General features: G+C 49.3%; 1 protein-coding gene across 3 annotated transcripts in view; it reads right to left on the bottom strand.

The window, feature by feature from the left end:
* Nucleotides 1–10,867: 10,867 nt before the first annotated feature.
* The window catches only part of EXOC6B (exocyst complex component 6B), a 245,126-nt gene continuing 236,433 nt past the window's right edge, over nucleotides 10,868–19,560 (bottom strand). For all 3 annotated transcript variants that reach the window (XM_042811691.1, XM_042811690.1, XM_042811689.1), the window contains 2 exons: nucleotides 18,249–18,361; nucleotides 10,868–13,595 (listed from right to left, as the gene is read on the bottom strand). In XM_042811691.1, the coding sequence (XP_042667625.1) occupies nucleotides 13,469–13,595; nucleotides 18,249–18,361 (240 nt within the window). In that variant the 3' untranslated portion in view covers nucleotides 10,868–13,468. The remainder of the gene's footprint in view (nucleotides 13,596–18,248; nucleotides 18,362–19,560) is intronic.

A 19,560-nucleotide genomic window follows, 5' to 3' on the forward strand; every position in this document is an offset into this window, starting at 1 on the left:
GATGACTGTCAGATGCCTATGGAGTGAAAGGAGAGCCCAGCTTTGGGTTCCATCCCTTTCTGACAACCATGAACATCAACATTTTTTTTTTTATATCTCATCCATCATCCTATCCATCTTTGCATGGATGCCAGCTTGATGCTTTTACACAAGGGCATCGTATAACAAGGCCATTCACTCCAACACCAGCCTACAAAGTCAGCAGGCACAAGCCAACACCACTGCACCAACTTCTGTAAAGTTTATGCTACCTTGCAAGTGGAGAGCAAGCCTTTAAAAGCTGTCAAATGTCAAATTAACCTTTGCTTTTGTACTGCCATAGCAAAAAGTTGAACTCTGAAGACTCTTCCCATGACTTACGCCGCTCAGTGTCTGGTGTGTCTCTGTTTAAGTTCCCATGGTATCCTTGGGGATGGAGATCCAGAGCAAGAATCTAGTGTCTCCAAATATCTATTTCCTCTCGTTTCATCAGGTATTTCCTACCTTTATAAGCTTTCTCCCAGTGTCTATCAGAGCACTCTTTTTGGCATCCAAAGACACCATTTGATATGGAGGGAAGCCTACAACATGTTTCAGTTGCTGGAGGAATCACTTTATGGTGGAAGGATAAAATCCCAACAATGCAGTTATCCTCTGGGGGGTCATTTGATCACAGTTTAGATTTTATATATATATAATGTGTGTGTGTGTGTGTGAGTAAAGATAAGAACAGTGAAGGAACACAGCCAATATAGTCTGGGTTGGCAAGAAGTAGACCAGACCCTAGAACATACCAAGCAAATTCACTGGAAAGACATTAAGATTCACATCACAGGAGTTTCCTCTGGCTGAACATTGACATCTCACCCTCAGCAGAAGACATCTGTTGAGTCTTTCTCTGTGCTCAGAGTGACACAAGCCATCCCATCCAGAGTTAGCCACCAACATCAGTCAGTTGAATCCTGGCTGGAAGGGACTATTCCTATCTGTCATCTGTAGAAGTAACCCAGGGATCTAAAGTTGGATGAGATTAATCCCTCTCTTACTTAGATGAGCAAGCAGAACTGGGGCATTGGAAATGGTGATCTTTAATGCCCCTTTCCTATCTAGCCATTCTATTATTCTGGTTCATGGTCCTCATAGCATGGGCATCACCTTCCCAAGAATAGGTTCACGTGGCTGAAGAAGTGCCCAACTCAACTCACAGAGTCTACCCAAAGGGCTTCAGAAATGGGACAGAGCCAACAAACCCTCCTCTCTCACAGCTAATTCCTGCTGTCAGAGCAGAAGATGGAGGCATGCTGCACAAGAGAAGAGGGCATTCCAGCTTCTTCCACCGTGGAGGGCTTTCTCTCATTTGCTGCCTTTCCCCCCAGCTCAGCTCTGTGGAGCCAGAGCAGCTCCCCACTCCCAGCCCCAAGCAGCATTATTTTATTGCTTTTCTTTTCCTGTTTGCCAATGGAGGAGCGTGTTTGAACAAGGCATTTGCTTTGTAGACAACATACAAGGAGCTGGGAGCAGCTTTCTGACCAGGGATGACCTTCAGCCCTGCTTGCTGGCTCCTCCAGCAGCCTCTCCTGCATCATCCCATGCCAGTGTGGTTTCCCTTACTCAGAAAGCCAATGTGCTCCTGGATGGCCCTCCACGTGGCATCAAGAAAGGCTGCCTGCTGTCCCATGCCACTCCTGCTGTCTTACACATGAGTACATCCATAGACAGTGCAGCAGGGGAGAGAAAATTCCACCTTGTTCCACCTCCTGGGAAATTTCAGTCCATGGAGGTCTTTGACTCACACCAGTGCTGATAGCTTTCCATTGCAGAACTCAAAGACCAGTCTCAGCAACCCACGCTCAGCTCCATAGTGGTGTGCAAAGTACCTGAGATGTCCATAAAGAGCCAGGGAAAGAGAACAACATCCTCCTCATACAGCATCAGCCTGGGGCTCCCTAGGCTTCTACGCTGGTCCTGTCAATATCAGAGATCACTGCAACTGAATTTTACCTCTAAATTTTGGGCGTAGGGGGTCTGCAAAATGAACCTTGGGATCTGGATCTTGCCCAGTGCCCAGCTGGAACCCATCCACCAGGAACTAAAACCTTCTTTTATACCCCTTAGATAAGGCTAGATCCCGAAGGCAACCTCAACCAAAGAACTGCAGATTTAATGAGCATTGCAGTAAACTACTTCGTTTCCAGTTCTGTGAAAGAAGAATGCAGCAAAACTGCTTTAAAATGCCCTGTTCTTTGGATGTGAGGGGGAAGTTCTTGACAGAGAGAGTGGTGAGGTGCTGGAACAGCTGCCCAGAGAGGCTGTGATGCCCCGTCCATCCCTGGAGGTGTTCAAGGCCAGGTTGGATGTGGCCCTGGGCAGCCTAGGCTGCTATGAAATGTGGAGGTTGGTGGCCCTGCATGTGGCAGGGGATTGGAGCTTCATGAACCCTGAGGTCCCTTCCAACCCTGGCCATTCTATGATTCTGTGTTCCTTTGCTGACTTACCCACAGGACTTCATCAAAAAGATCTGTATTTAAGCCAAGCTCACACCTTGCCTTGCTTTCCTTCCATTATTTTTTGGTGAGGAAAATGGGTTCCTTTAGCATCCCTAGGCCATCCAGCTCTACTTGGGCACGGCAGAGCCACTCCACTTTCCTTGGGTGTGATTTCCCCAGCAGGGTGGGGAGGGCAGCTGTAAGAAATATTTAGAAAGGAGCCAAGCAACTTAGGTGTGTCTTTAGTAACTTAGATGTCCTTTAGTCACAGGCTCACACAGGTGGGAATGGCAGCAGGGTGACTCCGGGGTCACGTCTTCATCACAATCACTTTCACCTGCTTTTGAGAAGCTCCTGGTCGACTACAGTTAAAATGATAAAAGAATAAAATAATGAGAGAAAGTGGTTCCCTGGATTAAGGGAAAGAAAAGCAAACATGGAGCCTTCTTCAGTGACAGTCCCCATATGCACCACGTGCAGTGTCATAGGGAAAGTGGCTTCCTGGTGAGCTTGGGAAGCATGGCAGGAACTGGCTGAGGCTCTGGTGGGAAAGCAGGGGGCTTCTTGTTCTCTTTGAGCCAGGAGTTTGTGCTTTCCCTGTGATGACACCAGCAGCTGCTGCAGACCTGGTCATAATAGTTAAAAATAAGCATCCTGGAAAAAAAAAAAAAAAACAACCAAAGAAGAAAACAACAAACCAAGAACATAAAATAGAGATGCTACTGTTAATGCATAGGAGTGTTGGTAATTATAATTAATTACTACCACTCAGTTATTCACTGCAGTGTGCTTGGTAACCACCCAAACTCCAGATCTGAGCTGTAAATACGCCAGGCTGACTGCAGCCATGGAAGATGTGGCTGTCCTGGCGTGTCTGGGTCCATCCCCAGCCCCGAGGCCATGGGGCAGGAACAAGCCTTTGGAATTATCCATGGAATTACCCATGGAATTATCCTCCTCTGCATGCCAAAATGGGGCTGCCATATCCAGCTCACCTGCTGAGAAGGGCTCATAGAATCATTAAGGTTGGAAGAGATCTGATGGATCCCCAAGCCCAAGTTCAACCCATTCACCACGACCACTGACCACGTCCTGCTATTTTGGAGATGGAAGGTCTCCTAATATCCAACCTGACCCTCACCTGGGGCAGCCTGAGGCCATCATCACCTCTTATCCTGTTGCTATCACCAACCCCCGCCTCACTCCAACCTCCTTCCAGGGAGTTGTACATAGCAGCAAGGTCTCCCCTGAGCCTCCTTCCTGTTCTCCAGACTGACCCATCCCATTCCCTCAGCCTCTCCCCATAAAAGCTGTGCTCCAGACCCCTCTTAGCCCTGTTGTTCTTCTCTGAGGCCCTGGAGTTGTCCGATATCTTCCTCGTAGTGAAGGACCCAACACTGAGTGCAGCACTTGGGGCTGTGCAAGCTCCCGAACCACGTCTCAGTATTAGCTGGGTGAGTGCTAATAATTTAACAGTGAGGATAATTGGTGTCTGAACCCTGGAACTATTTAATTTGCTGGGATAGACACAGCCCCAGGGCCCCTGCTGCAGCTCGACCTGGGAAAGCATCCCAGTGGCTTGAAAGCACTCGAGCAGGTGTGAAATGTTTTCCTGGGTTGGGATGAAGGGTTTGGTCCAGAGCCGAAGCCTTGGTGGGGAAAATGTTGTGCCAGGAACCCCAGAAGGCCAGTCCTGACACATGCTGTATTCAGTGGCCAAAGCCAGGCTGGATTTTCCATAAAGGCTGCACCCTGGGGCCAAACCCAAGAGAGATGCTTATCTACCCCTGCGTGCCCCCACATGCATGGGCTGAAGGCAGAGCTCACAAACACGATGTTGGGGAACACTGGAGCTGAGCAGAAAAGCTGAAGCTTCACCTCTGCTGGGGTCTGGATGTGCAGGACCAGCTGGTTGGTGTGGATTTCTCCCTGCACTGGTCAAGCTTGCAATGCTCAAAGATGCAAAGGACGATGTATCACAGCATGGGGGACTTGTGGCCATGTCAAGAGCTGTTAGATCCCTCCCTCCACCACTTACTTCGAGTGGAACAGACATCCTTCCCATGAAGTATTATCCAATAGGATTTGAACCCAAAACCAGGCATAAAGATGCTTCAATCAGCTCACCAGCCCTGTGCTGGATGGCGTTCAAGTTGTGCCCACCCAGCCCCAACCAAGAGACCACAGCTGTTATCTCCAGGAATTTACCACCCCAGTTTACATCTTTGATTTTGGAATTATCTTTCCATAGAGAAGCAGGAGGACTCCTCAGAGGTGGATGCATCTCAGCTCAGAGTTCCTGCACCATACTCTCTGCTACACCTGCTGCAAACACACTATACCAAATGCAGTGACTACAGGCTGTTCTTTACCCTGCCCTCAGCCCCCAGGCCAGAATCTTCCTCTCTACAGCGCAGCCATACGTAGGCAATCCCCACAAAAAAGCAAATCTGGGAAATCTGCCTCTTGTTATAAAGCAAACCTCATTGCCTCAGAGAGCCCCAGACCTTTTGCTGCAATTTCAGGTGGGAGCTGAGGGTCTTCATCAGGTCTTGCAGAGGGCTCCATCCCTCAGTGCAGGCAATATTAGGGGCACTCACTTGAAGGGCACTTCTCCCCTTCTAAACCCTTCTATGGGTTTAATCTAATTCCAATCATGATGTCATGAGGAATTGGAAGAGCACAGACGGGCAGGAAGGGATGATGCATTCAGATAGGGCAGCTTGGGGCTGTTTGCCATCCTGTTTGGAAACAGAATGCAAACAGAAACATACCTGGAGATCCAGTCACCCTAAATGCTCTGCCCTGGAAAACCCACAGCTCTGGCTTAGAAGGAGGATGGCAGGGCAGAGAGAAAACTTTTGGAGGCAGGAAGAGGCAAGCATTGTATTTAGCCATAGCTTTGGCACCTTATGATGGAGAAACATTGCCAGATCTTCAGATGATGATGAGATGAGACGGGGTTGTAAGCATCCCCTAGGACCACACAGCTTATAGGAGGCCCCAAGAAGGGGACAGCCTGAGGTGCACCCATCCAGGCCTCTTGCAGCATGGCTTCATTTCCAAGAGCGTGGCTGGAGAAGAAGCAGGACACCTTCAGTAGCATCTTGGTGGAGCAACAAGTGGCCAGAGACCAGAGAAAGAGAAATCAGCCCCTCAAACAACCACCCCGCATCTGCTGAGGACTGGCTAATGAGTACAAATGGCTAACGAGCCCAAACAGCCGCCTCATGCCCCACCCGGGGGGGGGGGGGGGGGGGATCTTTAGCATTTCACACATCCCTGTGACGTTGAATGATGGCCTCCCAAACACTGCTCAGGCAGCCCCTGGTCCCACGGCAAACGGCACGGAGATGAATGACCGCCGAGGGGATGTGGCAACGCAGTCATTTTTCATCTGCAGCACTGCTTAACCTTTCGTGGGCAAATCCCATTTCCCCGACGCTGGCTGGGCGCCGTACCTGCATTAAGTATTGCCGGGTCAGGGAGGGGCAGCTGTGATTTATGCCCTCTCCCCGCTAATCGGATTGCGGGGCAGGCAGATATTGATGGGTGCCTGCCTTTGATCCATGGCTCTCGTGAGCCTTCATTCAATTACTGCCCCGCAGAATGCAATTAGCAGGGCCGCAAAGCCACGTGGGGCTCATAATCACAGCACGCAGCAAAGATGAAGGGGCTGTCACCAGCTGCTGGATCCCACCTGGGGGTTGGACATGCTGCCACACATCAGGACAAAACACAGGAGAAGCATGGAGGAGGGATGAAGAAAAGCCCTGCTTCCTCCCAACAGTCCCATCCTATTTCTTCCCTCCCCGCACTCTTACCTTCCTCACCATCCATCTTGCACCTTTCTTGCCACTGTGACTCCCAAGCCAGGGTACCCCCCACATGACCCACTTTTACCTTCCAAATCCAATGCATCCTCCTCCCATATCTTCCCATTTGCTCCTCTTGGAGTTCACCCGTTCCTATTGCCAGCTGCTCTCACACCCACTCCAAACACAGGCCACACTATCACCACCCCCTTCTCCCTTCTCACATTTCTTTTATCTGCTCCAACAGCCTCCACCTGAGCTCTCCAGGTGTGTGATGACAGCAGTTTCTACCAGATTTCACCTTCCATTTTTGCTCTGAACTCTTCAGTCCTGCAAACTTTAAATCCTTGGAGAGCAGCCCTTCTGGCTCAGCATCCTTCTGCCTATCTTGCTCTTATGGGTAAGAAGTCTCATAAAGTTGGCCATATTCTCTCATCCATCCAAAAATGCCCAGCCTGCCCAAAATGTGTTGTTTCACGCCAGAAGAAATTCAGCAGAACATCATCAGCACCCAACAGGGATCGTGGTGGTGTCAGCTGGGAAGAGCTGAACAATCCCACTGAGCAGCGTGAAGGCAGGAGGATGAGATGGGTGCAAAGCACTTGGTCATGCACCAAGACAAGAGCCTTCAGTTTAAAATGATCAACTGGAAGGAGTGGTTGGGCACTGGCACCGGCTGCCCTGGTGGTGGAATCACCATCCCTGGAGGTGTTCAAGGACCATGGAGATGCGGCACCTGGGGTTATGATTTAGTGGGCATGGTGGGATTTGCTGGGGTTGGGTTTGGAGATCTTAGAGGTCTTTTCTAAAACGAGTGTCCAGCCATTAAACCCATCACCACCATGCTCACTAAACCACGTCTCTCAGTGCCAGGAGTTGAAGAGCTGATACAAAAGGAAGAAATTGGCTACCAACAGCAGCAGGATGCAGGATAGAGACCTCTAAGCACCTGAAAAGGGAGATGCTGGATGGCCTCCAAATAGGTGTCCTGGGACAAAAACTCCTCATTCATTAACGTGGAGATTTAAACCTGCATGGTATCAATTTAACAGCACAGGACCTGATGTGATCAATCCAAGCTTCGAGAAGCAGACACTCAGAAGAGGTTTTGAGGTCTGATGGGAGCCCAGGTGTTTTGGGCAGTGTTCCCAACATGTGACCTGCATCTGGTGAGATGGGGAATTCAGGGCCACCTCTACCTGGTCCCACATCGACCTGGGGCTTGGCTGTGAAGCATTTGGCTCCTTAGCAGCCTCCAGCCTCTGCTCAGACTCAGAGTTCACTTATCATCCAACAAGGTTTTCTTTCCTGTTGCCTTTTGTTGGAGTTCTCCGAAGAGCTGATTCCCAAATCCACAAGCAACCACAAGCAGGGAGGTTTTGTTACTCCTTATTTTTCATCAAGGCAGGCGAGACAAACACTTTTCAGCAGATATTTCTGCGCTCTTGTTTCCTCCTGTCTCTGTCCCTTCTTGCCTTCACCTCGGTTTACCTCTTCACCTCCTTCCTTGATGAGGTTGGCTGAGGTTGCAGGAAAGCGAGGTTGTCAGATAAGCCTGTCTCCATCCAGCCATGGGATTTTCCTCTTCCAGGCAGTCCCAGGATGAGGCAGAACACGGACTGAATGAGTTGGACTCCATCATCCTTATGGGTCCTTTTCAACTTGGGATATTCTATGATGCCTGCACCAAGCTGTGGGTTTGCTGTCTCACCGTGGCCAACTACACCGAAGGTTGATGCAAAGAGGAGAGAAGCAGTGAGAGAGAACACAGCAGGGCACAAACGGGTGCTCAGGTTGGGAGGTGGTGTTGGGAGGGTGGTGCAGCCCTAGGACAGGCAACCAGCAAGGTAAGAGATGTCCATCCATGAAGGTTTCCAAGACTTGCTCACATAAAGCCCTGGCTATCCTGCTCTAGCGACAGTCCTGCTTTAAGCAGAAATCCCATTGTATTGGAGAAGGCAAGAGCACCAGAATTGAAAGGTCCAAATATGTTAAAGGTGTGCAGACCCCATGAAGCAATGGTGATGGCGACAGCCCAGCCTGACATGGTGCTTTTACAGGCAAAGCAAAGCACTGAGCCACTGCTGGAGACGTTAAATCCCAGTTACAGAAGTGCAGCATCCCAAAGACATCAAACTGAGAAACACCATTCTCTAATTTTAAGATGCTTACCAGGACTTCGCATTGAGGTTCCACCTGAACCCGCCATTGGATTGGAACCTCCTTCCAGAAAGGAGCCCCCTAAATCCTTTCCTCCTGCATCATTCTCCTGGGTCCTTCCTGTGTTCCTCTCTATTGCCTGCAGTGGGGCAGGTGTGCAGTGTCACCCAGCACATGGAGATGCCCCATGGAAGCTGTCTCCGTGCTGAGATTTCCCAGCTTGCTGGTTTTTAATTAGAGCGTGTCACGTTGATTTGGAATCACTTTAATATCCAACGTGCCGTGGGGTCAAACATCTTGCACATCCCAGTGCAGAGGCTGGGAGTTACGTGAGGAATCTAATATCTTAATGTGGTTAGGGCCAGAAAAAAAACCAAAACCCACTAATATAATCGTCATATTACAAAGGATGATAAATACCATCTTAGAAAATATGCAATGTGAGCAGGCAAAAAGGTTCCCCGTGGAAAGCTAATGCAATCCCCTCTGCCTTGATGAAGTGCCTATTATCTTTGCTCTGCCCTCCAAATCTTAATTCCTGCTCAGGATTACTTCCCCCATATTTGCAGACATAGATGCGATCAATGAGAGCAAAATGCACGTTCCTTGAAGGTGGCTACTCAACACTTGGGTGTAATCATGCTTGTTTATGCAGGAAACCAATTAAAATAGCCACAGAATTAGGCAAAGATTGGCTTTAGCCCCCAGCATGCCAATGTGATGTGGAGTGTGGGACTCAGTGGGGTGGTTTTCCCAGGGCAGACCATACAAACAGGCAGCAAACCTCCTCCAGGTGCACAAAGGGATGCTGAATTACACAATATGGGATTTTTTTTGCTGCAAGAGATGAAGGCAAAGGCAGTGCCTCTGCAGCAGTAACACAGCCACGTAAGCACAGGCACTTATTTAAACAGTTATATGCTGTATTGTTTAATGGAAGTTACAATAGGATAAATGTACAGTCGAAGTCAACATGCTAATTTCTAACGCAATTTAACCTGTAAACCATGCAGTCCATTTTTCAATCGGTCAGTTTTTCTTTGTTTGTAATCAGTAGCTCTGCTAGTGAGTTTTAAGGAAAAAACAAAAAAAAAGTTGCCTTTAAAGTTAAACCTAATTTACTAATTTTTCCCCTTATTGTGCAACAACTTGTGCAAAAAAAGCTGTCTTCACCACATCATTAGTTTACAAAATCACGCTCCTCCACCTCAAAAAGGCAACAACACAAGCAGCCAGTAGGCACTGAGGGATGGGATGGAGACTGGAGTTGGGATAGGGGTGGGGTTGGAGATGGGAACTGGGATGGAGATGGAGATGGGAGTTGGGGTTGGGGTTGGGACGGAGATTGGTGTTGAGGTTGGGATGGTGGTGGGGGTTGGGATTGGGATGGTGATGGGGGTTGGGATGGCAGTGGGGATTGGGGTTGGTGTTGGGATGATGATGGGTGTTGGAGTTGGGATGGTGGTGGTGGGGACGGTTGTTGGGATGAGGATGGGGATTGGGGTTGGAATTGGGGTGGCAATGCAAGTTGGAATCAAAATGGGGATTGGGGTTGGTATTGGGATGACAATGGGGATTGTTTTTTGGGATTGGGATGGTGATGGGGATTGGGAAGGTGATGGGGATTGGAATGGTGATGGGGATTGGGATGGTGATGGGGATTGGGATGGTGATGCAGATTGGGATGGTGATGGGGTTGGGATGGTGATGGGGATTGGGATGGTGATGCGGATTGGGATAGCGATGGGGATTGGGAAAATGATGGGGACTGGGATGGCGATGGGGTTGGTGTTGGGACTGGGAAGGTGGTGGGGACTGTGGTTGGGATAAGGATGGGGATTGGGATGGCGATGGGGACTGGGGATGCGATTGAGACAGCAGTGGGGATTGGGGTTGGGATTGTAATGGAGATTGGGATAGAGATGGAGGAGGGAGTGTTCAAAGTTGTTCCCTTTATGATTTGCTCTGCAGCTTGGTGCCTTAGAGGTGCCCCAAAAAACTATTCCAAGGAGGTTTTAAGGAAAATAAGAGAAGTGAATGTTTCTCAGGAAGGCAAGCTTTGTTTTTCTTTGTTTTTCTTCTTTTTTTTTTCTTCTTTTTTTTTTTCTTTTCTAATCCAACGGTGCTGAATTGTTTGCCAAGCTACAGGGAGAGGGAGGCTCACCCACTCCTTACTACAGCCATTGCTTTAAAACCTAAGGAATGACCAACGTATGTACATGGATGTGTTAATAGCAGCATTATTTGTTCTGGGGATTGCAAACTGATGGTTACAGCAGCGGGTTCAGCTCCTACCTCCCCCCAGATCACAAATTTATAGCAACAACCTTTCCCTCATAAGCAATACCATCCGTATCAGAGGATACCAGTCATTAGTAAGCGATTTAGAGGGGACTTTAAACGTCTTCCAGGGATTTTTAAGCAGTCTGTTTAAAAGATTAATTTTATTTTGAAGGGATGGACGTGCATCTCTCGGAACAAAAAGTTAATTAGGACCAGAGCACCAAAATTCCATTTTTCATGCCCGTGATGTGACTTGTGGTTAGGTGCTTGACCTCCCAAAATCAGAAACTCCCTGAATCTGATGGGGCTGGGCTGAGCTTTCCCAGCAGCACATCCCAGTTGCCAGCCCCACTCCCTGGAGCAGAGCTCACCCTGAGCCACAGCCACTCTGGGATACTTAATGCAATACAGGAGCTGCTCCTTGGGGATAAAAAAAACCCCCAGATTCCAAGCCAGGAGCAGGCTGCTTTCCCCAGCTCATGGGGGTGATGCTGCCTGGTCCTGCTCCCTTCTCCCTGCTGGAGGAAAATCCTCAGTGTGCAAAAGGCACCTCCTCATCCAGCAGCGATGTCAGCGGCTGAGAAATGCTATTAGAAATTGGGTTTGACAGTCTATCCTCCCACTAATAAAAACTGGAAACACCAGAGTGCTCTATTTGTCATGCTTGCTGATGCTCTGTTATGCCGTTGCCAGCATCTGTAGCAGCGTGATTCTGAAGTGTTTTAAAGTGCTTGTGACTGGATGGCCCTTCACTGAGTGCCTCGTGCACTGAAACCTCCCTCCTCCTCCCGCCGTTGGGTTTTTGCTTCAATCTCTGAGCTCTGCTGCTCAAAGGATGCTCAAAGCAGATGGTCCCACCTGCTTCTGCCACCACGTGTCCCCTGTCACCTGTCCCTAGCTGGAGGGTCCCCTTGGGTGGATCACATCATACGGTCCCTTGCTGGCCACACAACTGTCATCCATCTGCTTCTTTTTTTTCCCATCCTTCTTGTATGTATTTCAAAGAAAGTATCCTTCAATGCTCTCAAAGAAAGGAGCCATAAAGCCAAGTTCCAGCTCTTCCCTGGTATTAATGGAAATAATGCACTGCTTGTGGTGGCTGGAGGTTGTGGTGAAGGGACAAAACCCCACGAGCTCATTGCTAGCAATGTGCCTATTTCAGGGTTCATATACCCTTCCCAAAAGGGCTGAGGAACAAAGAAGGAAAGTGACATATCACTGCCTTGTGCATCCAGAGCTGGAGTGTGAATGGAGCCAAAAATACAAAGCCAGAAGTGCTCATGGGCAGAAAGCAAAGAGCCCAAATGCCCCCTTCTGCAGCCTCAGCTGGGTGACACATGGACAAATCCTGTCCCTGTGCAGGTCAGGACCCTGCAATGGGGAGCTGAAGGGGAACAGAGCCCCACAGGGGCTTCAGAACCACCCAGCAGCTTCCACAAGTGGTCTGAGAGCCAACAGCCCCACGCATTTGAATGGTGTTAGAAAGGGCCCTGCCATTCACAATAAGGGTTTTGAATTCCCTTGAGCACAGCGTCAGGATTTGGCAGTGGGGGAAGCGGCCGGATAAGCTTTCACCTGCGGTAAGGAGAGTCAAAAGGGGAATGAAAAGATAGGGGCAAAAGTCCCTTCTCTCTGTAACCTGAAGCCCGGGATTAACATCCTGTTGATAGCGTGACGTGGTCCTCAAAGACTGCCTTGATTTTGGCTGATGATGCACGGGTAGCTCAGGATCACAGAGCAGAGCGGAGCTCTGTCATTCAGAGCCAGGCTGCTGGTGCACAATGCTACTCCAGGGGGAACCTCCTGCACCCCACGTTTGGGGGACGTCCCCATGTTGGAGGGATGTGCTGGAGGCACAGGGACGTGGCACCATGGCAGCAGGAAGGGAGGATGGGAGAGCAGAACTGCAAGTCAGCATGGAAAGGAAAAGCAAAGCAGTGTTGTACACTTCTCTCCTAGCACCCAGCCCATACTGGCCCCATAAGGCACCCCAGCTTCTCCTATGCAATGAGGCAGCTCTTGAAGGCCTTTTATACCCAGTGCAGGGCCTCAAGACACCACCAGGTCCCAGAAGAAAAGCTTGGGGTGCATCAGCTCTGAGCAGTGCCACCACACACACCAAAGGATCACAGCTCCCAGGAGCCACCTCCAAACCAGGGTGGGAATCAGCCCTTATGGGAAAAGGGCAGAGGGGCTGAGAAATCACTGCTTCTCCTCCTACACAAACCCAACATGCAAGCTAAGGAGCGACCCTCCTTCTGAATGCGTGCTCCTTCGAGCAGAGCCAATGAGAAGAACCTGAAACCACAGCTCCTCCCTATGCTTCTCGTGATCCCTTGTTCTTCTGCAGCTGAATAACTTAACAAAAGGAAGTCAAACCAATTCTTTGAATTTGGCTTACAAAAAAAAAAAAAGAAATGAAAAAATTAAAAACCAAAAACCCAACCCACCCACACGCACACAAAAAAACACCCAACCAACCCATCGTCTGGGTGTGAACTTCTCGCTCAGGCTTCAGGTTTTCCCGTTGCTTTTGCAAACCCCTGAAAATAGGAGTTCAGAATGGTGACTGCTGACACCACCTCCTCTCCACCAGCAGCGTGCCACCTACCTGCCCCGGGATTATTTAACAATGTTTTGTCCTAACAGTGGGTTTCATCCATACTATACAGGCGAATACAAAAATACATCTGTTCTCTTTGAACAAGGATCCCAAGTCCAGGCGTGGGGAAGGCTGTGGGTCCCTCATGAGTGATGGCTGTTGATGAGGCCGCGGAGCTGCTTGGCCACTGTGTCTATCAGCTTCTGCTTGTCCCGCTCGTTCTTCCGAAACTGGGCAAAAACATTGTTCTTCCGGCTCGTGTCCCTCATCCTGAGCAGAGAACACAGAGGTTACAGTACATGCAGCGGTGCTATGGGTGCACCAAGAGAAGCTCGTGGCTGGTAGAGCAAAGAGGAGATGGGCTGTAGATCTGTAGACCTGTAGATCTACAGACCATCGCCTTGGGTCTAGCCCCAAGCTTTATCCACCCCAAGGGCCCAACCCCAGCTCGTGTCACCTGCCTCAAAGCCAAGGCATTGCACCAATCCTGAGCCCCTCACGCCTCTCATCCTCCCCTTCATAAAATCAGGTTTGAGTTGGAAGGGACCCTTAAAGGCCATCTGGTCCAACTCCCTTCCAATGAATGGGGACACCTACAGCTCCACCAGATGCTCAGAGCTCCATCCAGAACGTTCTTACATGTTCCAATGTCTGTACATGGTAAATGAGAGTGCTGTAATATTAGGACGGTCGGGAAATTAAATAATTAGCACAAAATCCACAGCGTTAATGGTTCTTTTTGACATGGAGCATTGCATGCGGCCAAGAGATGCAGCTTTTGGGGCGGCCGTAAAGTTTCGGACTCGTGGACTTAACTTTACACCATGTTCAAGGAAGGAATCCAACATTCCTTCCTCCAGTTTACAAACCCCAGGGAGATTTGTATTTCTTTCAATTGCATCGGTCTCCATGAGGTCCTTAAGCTCAGGGCCAACAAGGCACAGTGCTGGGACAGGACCAGAGTAACACAGAACAACAGGGGTTGGAAGGGACCTCAGGGGATCATCAAGTCCAACTCCCAACACCGGGGCAGCTCCATTCCTCTCTGGCATGCAAAGCTTGGCATTCATGCACATTTGCATTTGCAGATGCATTTTGGGGGGCCAACATCTCATTGCATGGCTCAAGCAGGGCGTTGCTGGGGAGTGGAACCACCCCATAAGGGTCAACATCAGCAGAGCCTAAAGGCATTGGGCTCCAAGCACCCAGCCTGCTGGGCACTGCTCTCCATAATACCCTAATTTGTAACTGGTTTTCCTGGTAAATCAGATCTGGCAGAGGCAGATGGCTTTGGATGAGCCACATTGGCCTGTGTTTTTGGCTCTGGGTACCTCAATGAAGCATAGAGTGACCGGGACACAGAGATGATGGGCCCTTGAAGCACAGCAGTTTATCAGATCAGAAGGGTTTTGCGTTATCAGAGCACAAAACAAACTTCTTCAAGCTCATTTAACCTATTAAAAAAATATATCTACAATTTTCCGTGCTTCAGTCTTCATAAAAAGGAGCCAAAGGGAATCTGAAATGTTCCAAAAACCATCCAGCTTGGAACTGAAAACATGATAACAACCTCATCCCAAAGGCTAATTTGCTATAGTTATAAGTGCCCAAAGGCACAGGATTATAACCGAGCTGCTTTCCCAACAGTAACCAGATAGCTTGGAGCAATTTTATTCAGCAAAATAAGCTGGTGGTTTTTTGTTGGCTTTTTGGTTTTTTTTTCCTTCTTTTCTCTTCATGTAATTTTTTTTTTTTTTAAACTGAAGCAGGTTGCCAGCTGCTCCCCTGCAAGAACCAGACAGAAAGAGGGGATTTTTGAGTCGCACAGATTACAGGTACTGCGGCATTGGGAATTTTGGCAACCACCACCCTGCTGCAGGACATCACCCCTCCCTCAAACACCTTCCCATAGAGCTGAGAGCTCTCCATCTCCATCTCACAGGCTGTGCAGGGACATCAGATGTGCTGGAAGCAAACCTGCACCTTGAGAAACCTCCACCTGTGGCTACCCCATGGGCAAAAAAGCACTGAGTTTCTTCTGCCCGGTGATACCTGTAAGTTAAGGAAGGCCTGACATCCTCTGCCTTAGCAGCCCCAAAATCTCACAGAAGATGCTCAGGTGCAGATTTATTTCCATGAGATGTTTCTCAAGAACTGCACGTTTTATGCAAGGAAATCTTGGGGTGTATTGAGTGATTGGGAAGGAGTTGCAAGGAGAAAGCTGTGGGGTCGGGGTGACCAAGCACTGCTGGCAATGCACTGAACCCATCACAAATGGGATGAAACAGGAGCTGCTGGTATCTCCCATGTGGATTTGGAGGCGCCATGCTGCTACCAGCCCCACTTCCCCAATGAGGAACATGCCTGCAGAACACAAAGTCCTGCAACAACTACGGGTGCGTGCTTCCCCACTGTGTGCAATGGGCATTTCCCACCTACACCCAACTGTCACTCAAGGTGAGAGGGATCTTTTCTATAGAGAAGAGGGTTACAAAACTGCTGGGTGCCAACCAGCTGCATTAGTGTTGCTGTCAGGGAGCAGGGCTGGGACGCAGCATGTTTACTCAGGGCTCATGCTGCTCGTAGAGCAAGAGCAAGCCTGTGCCCGTGTGTGCCTGCAGGGATGGAGCGGGGTCCAAAGGGTTTCTCCAAAGGGTGACGGTGTCAGCATGAGGGACTCCCAGCAGGTGGTTGGGTTGGGAGGGCAGCTTGGAGGCACGAGGCCATGGATGGAGAAACAGCCTTAAAAAAAGCCAGGTTTATCATAGACTCATAGGATTATAGGATGGCGAAGGCTGGAAGGGATTTCAAAGATCGTTTGGTTCCAACCTCCTGCCATAAGCAGGGTTGCCAACCTCCAGATCAGGCCGCCCATCCAACGTGGCCTTCAACACCTCAAGGGATGGGGCATCCACAACCTCTGTGGGCCATGTGCTCCAGTGCCTCACCACCATCATGGGGGTCAACACTGGGGTGCCATGTGCCAGCCCCATTCTTTTCCAGCCTTGGGCTACAAGAGCTGGACGACGTGGTTCTAGATAGAGCTATGCATCCTAACACCAAGAACAGGCTGGAAATAGAGGCAGATCTTTAGGGGTTCCACACTATTGTGCCTGCAGAGCCTCAGGATAGCTGAGGCTGGTTGTGTAATGCGGTCCCTCTGTGCTGGCCCGGGAATTAAAAGTAAGAGGAAGGGAAGGAGAGAGCTCAATGCTGTCCCCACCCCTGTCAACAAACACCGCCTTAAATAGAGCCAAGCTTTGTTTAAATTAATCTATAAGAGAAAAAAAAAAAAAAAGAAAAAAAAAAGCGAGGCAGTAAAAGCTCCTCTTTTAGTTCTAATTAGTGCATTTGAGACGATAGAGTTACCAGAGGGAACTGTTTCAAAGGCAGCTTGCATTTAGATCATTTAGTGCTCCATTTAAATCAAACAATAAAGTCACTGCAAGGTGAGGGTAAAAGCCCAAGCAAGCAGCATACTTACACTCGTGATATCCTATGGGAGATGTGTGATTAGGAAAAGAGATAATCATGAGAACAAGTTACACAACCCGGCTGCTTCGTGTCCAAACGTTCAGCTTTCTTTTTTTTTTTCCACTTTATGGATAGCTCTGAATATACTGCACACTTTTGCACCATGGATGGAGGGCTGCAAATATACTGCAGATGATGCAACGTATTGCACGATGCGCATATAAAATACGGCTATGGTGTATAAAAGCATTCTGCACTGACACAGTGCTCCACTGCAGACCCTGGGTGCAGACTGACAGCCTTTGGATGCTGTGGGTTGATGTGAAATGAGCCAGGGAAGGGAGGAGGTGCAGTTGAGTGGACTGCAGACAGCAAAGACCCACATCCAAAGCCTCAAAGCACACCCAGTTTATGCTTCTAAAGGCTTCACCCCAACATCAAACTGGGCATCTTCTACTCTACGTGCAACAGAAGCGAGAGGTACTCTGAAAAACAATTCAAATTCCACCCAAGGATCTGATTTCACGTTAAACCAAACCAAAACCCAACCACCAGCTCACTCATCCTGCCCACTCCTCCATGCCAGACCCAGCCATGGAGTGGCCACAGAATGAGGAAATCAGGAATTATTCTTCTGGGCTTGTTACTTTGCTGGTGAGGTGTGATGGAAGGAAAGAGGGCAGAGCAGGGCTGATCCTCCTGGTGAGGATGAGTGACCTGGTGAGGAAGAGTGACTTGGTGGCACTTGTCTCTGACAGCAGGTACGTGCTGGAGGGCTTACCAGGGCAGTGAACCCCACTATTTGGGACTGAAGCCAACATGCTGCTTCCATGCCCAAGTTCACCATGTGGGTTGGGATTTTCCAAGTCTGGAATTATTAACTGTGAGCTGCTCAGAGCGTGGACTGGGCTCAGAGGACTGCCAAACCCTCTTTGTGCTCCAGGGTGCATCTCACCTCTCCACAGAGGACACATGGATATGACCATTGGGGTCAGCTGCTCCTCAGCACAGCTCCATGGTTGGCTTGCACATTACCTCCTGGGGCAAGTGCAGGCTTCAATGAAACTGAGATTCACCCTTAGCAGAGAACATGGGTCCTATCCTCTCTAAGAACCTTGGAGCCACCTGAAGATATCCTTTCTGTCCCATAGCTGGGATTTTAGTGTACGACCCTCTTGATGGAACCAGAAAACAGAGCTATAAGTGCCTGCAGGCTGGCCATTTTCATATGATTTTGGGGGCTAGCTTGAGATGCTAGTGGAATTCTGTCATAGAATGAGGAAAACTCTCCTTAAGAATGAAGCAAAAATAAAAGTCCTTAACCAAATCAATGCTTCTTGATAGAAAAACTGGAGCTTAGTGGGATAAAGAAGGACTTTGTCTGCACTCCCACTGCTCTGAAACCTTCATCTGGGGCTGAAGTGTCGGGGTGCCCCTTGCTGCACTCACTTCTCCAGCAGGACGAGAGCTGTGGTGGGGTTCACCCGGAGGTACTTGCAGGTGGGTTGCCCGTAGTCAGCCAGGTACGTCGACCAGTCCCACTGGATGAACAGATCCAGGAGCTGCAGGGAAGAAAAACAAACAAAAATGAGGTGGTGAGCAAGCAGGTGGCTTATCTGAATCATGGCAAAGGTCCTGAGCAGGTGGTGTTAATCAGAAAAGCCATGTTTTGCAGTCTTAACCTTCTTGAGCCATACTGCATGCCTGATGTGCTACCCTGCTGGAGGGTACGAAGACTGAGGCACCCCAAGAAAGTTGTGGGCAGAACCTGAAAAGAGATGCAGTGCTTCACCTCAGTGGGATTTGTGATTTTCAAGGCAGCAGACCTAAGGGAGAGCTCCCACATACCCCACACCGCAGTGGGCTCCCTTCTCTCCTGACCCATGACAACTTCCCATTCAATATGGCTGGGGATGCTGAGCCTTGTGGGAAGACACCAGCACATCTGGTGCTGCCATGGTGGTGGGGATGGGTTGGTGGTTGGATAGATGATCATAGAGGTGTTTCCCAACTTAAAGACAGAATCAAAGAATAGAATAACAGAACCACCAAGGTTGGAAACAACCTCCAAGATCATCCAGTCCAACCCACCACCAACACAACCCCACTAAACCATGTCCCTTAGTATACCAGGGGTGGTACTTGAGATACAGGAAGAGAATGAACTGAGACATTTACCTATGATGTTTCCTGCTTCTCAGCAGACAGTGGAAGTCCCAGCTTTCTTAAGAAACGGTTTTCAAAAACCATGGTGCAGATGTGCTTAAATCTGCTTTTTAAGGTTGTAACAGGGTCTGCTGCGATAGCACAAGGGGAAACAGTTTCAAACACAAAGACGGGAGATTTAGATTGCACTTGAGAAAAAAGTGTTTTACAATAAGGGCAGTGAGACACTGGAAGGTGTCCCAGAGAGGTGGTGGTGCCCCAAATTCCTCAAGATCAGGCTGGATGAGCACCTGATGGAGCTGTAAGTGTCCCTGATCACTGCAGGGAGTGAGACCAGATGGCCTTCGAGGGTCCTTTCCAACCCAAACCGTTGTATGAGCCTATGGTTCTACAACAGTGCCCGTGTTTTTGCATAATCATCACAGAATGGCCTGGGTTGAAAAGGACCACAATGAGCATCCAGTTCCAACCCCCTGCTATGTGCAGGGACCAGACCAGGCTGCCCAGAGCCACATCCAGCCTGGCCTTGAATGCCTGCAGGGCTGGGGCATCCACAGCCTCCTTGGGCAACCTGTTGCAGTGCTTCACCACCCTC

This window comes from Centrocercus urophasianus, unplaced genomic scaffold (assembly GCF_019232065.1).
Source record: "Centrocercus urophasianus isolate 14NV4802_14NV808 unplaced genomic scaffold, USGS_Curo_1.0 seq_13, whole genome shotgun sequence".
Classification (NCBI taxonomy): domain Eukaryota; kingdom Metazoa; phylum Chordata; class Aves; order Galliformes; family Phasianidae; genus Centrocercus; species Centrocercus urophasianus.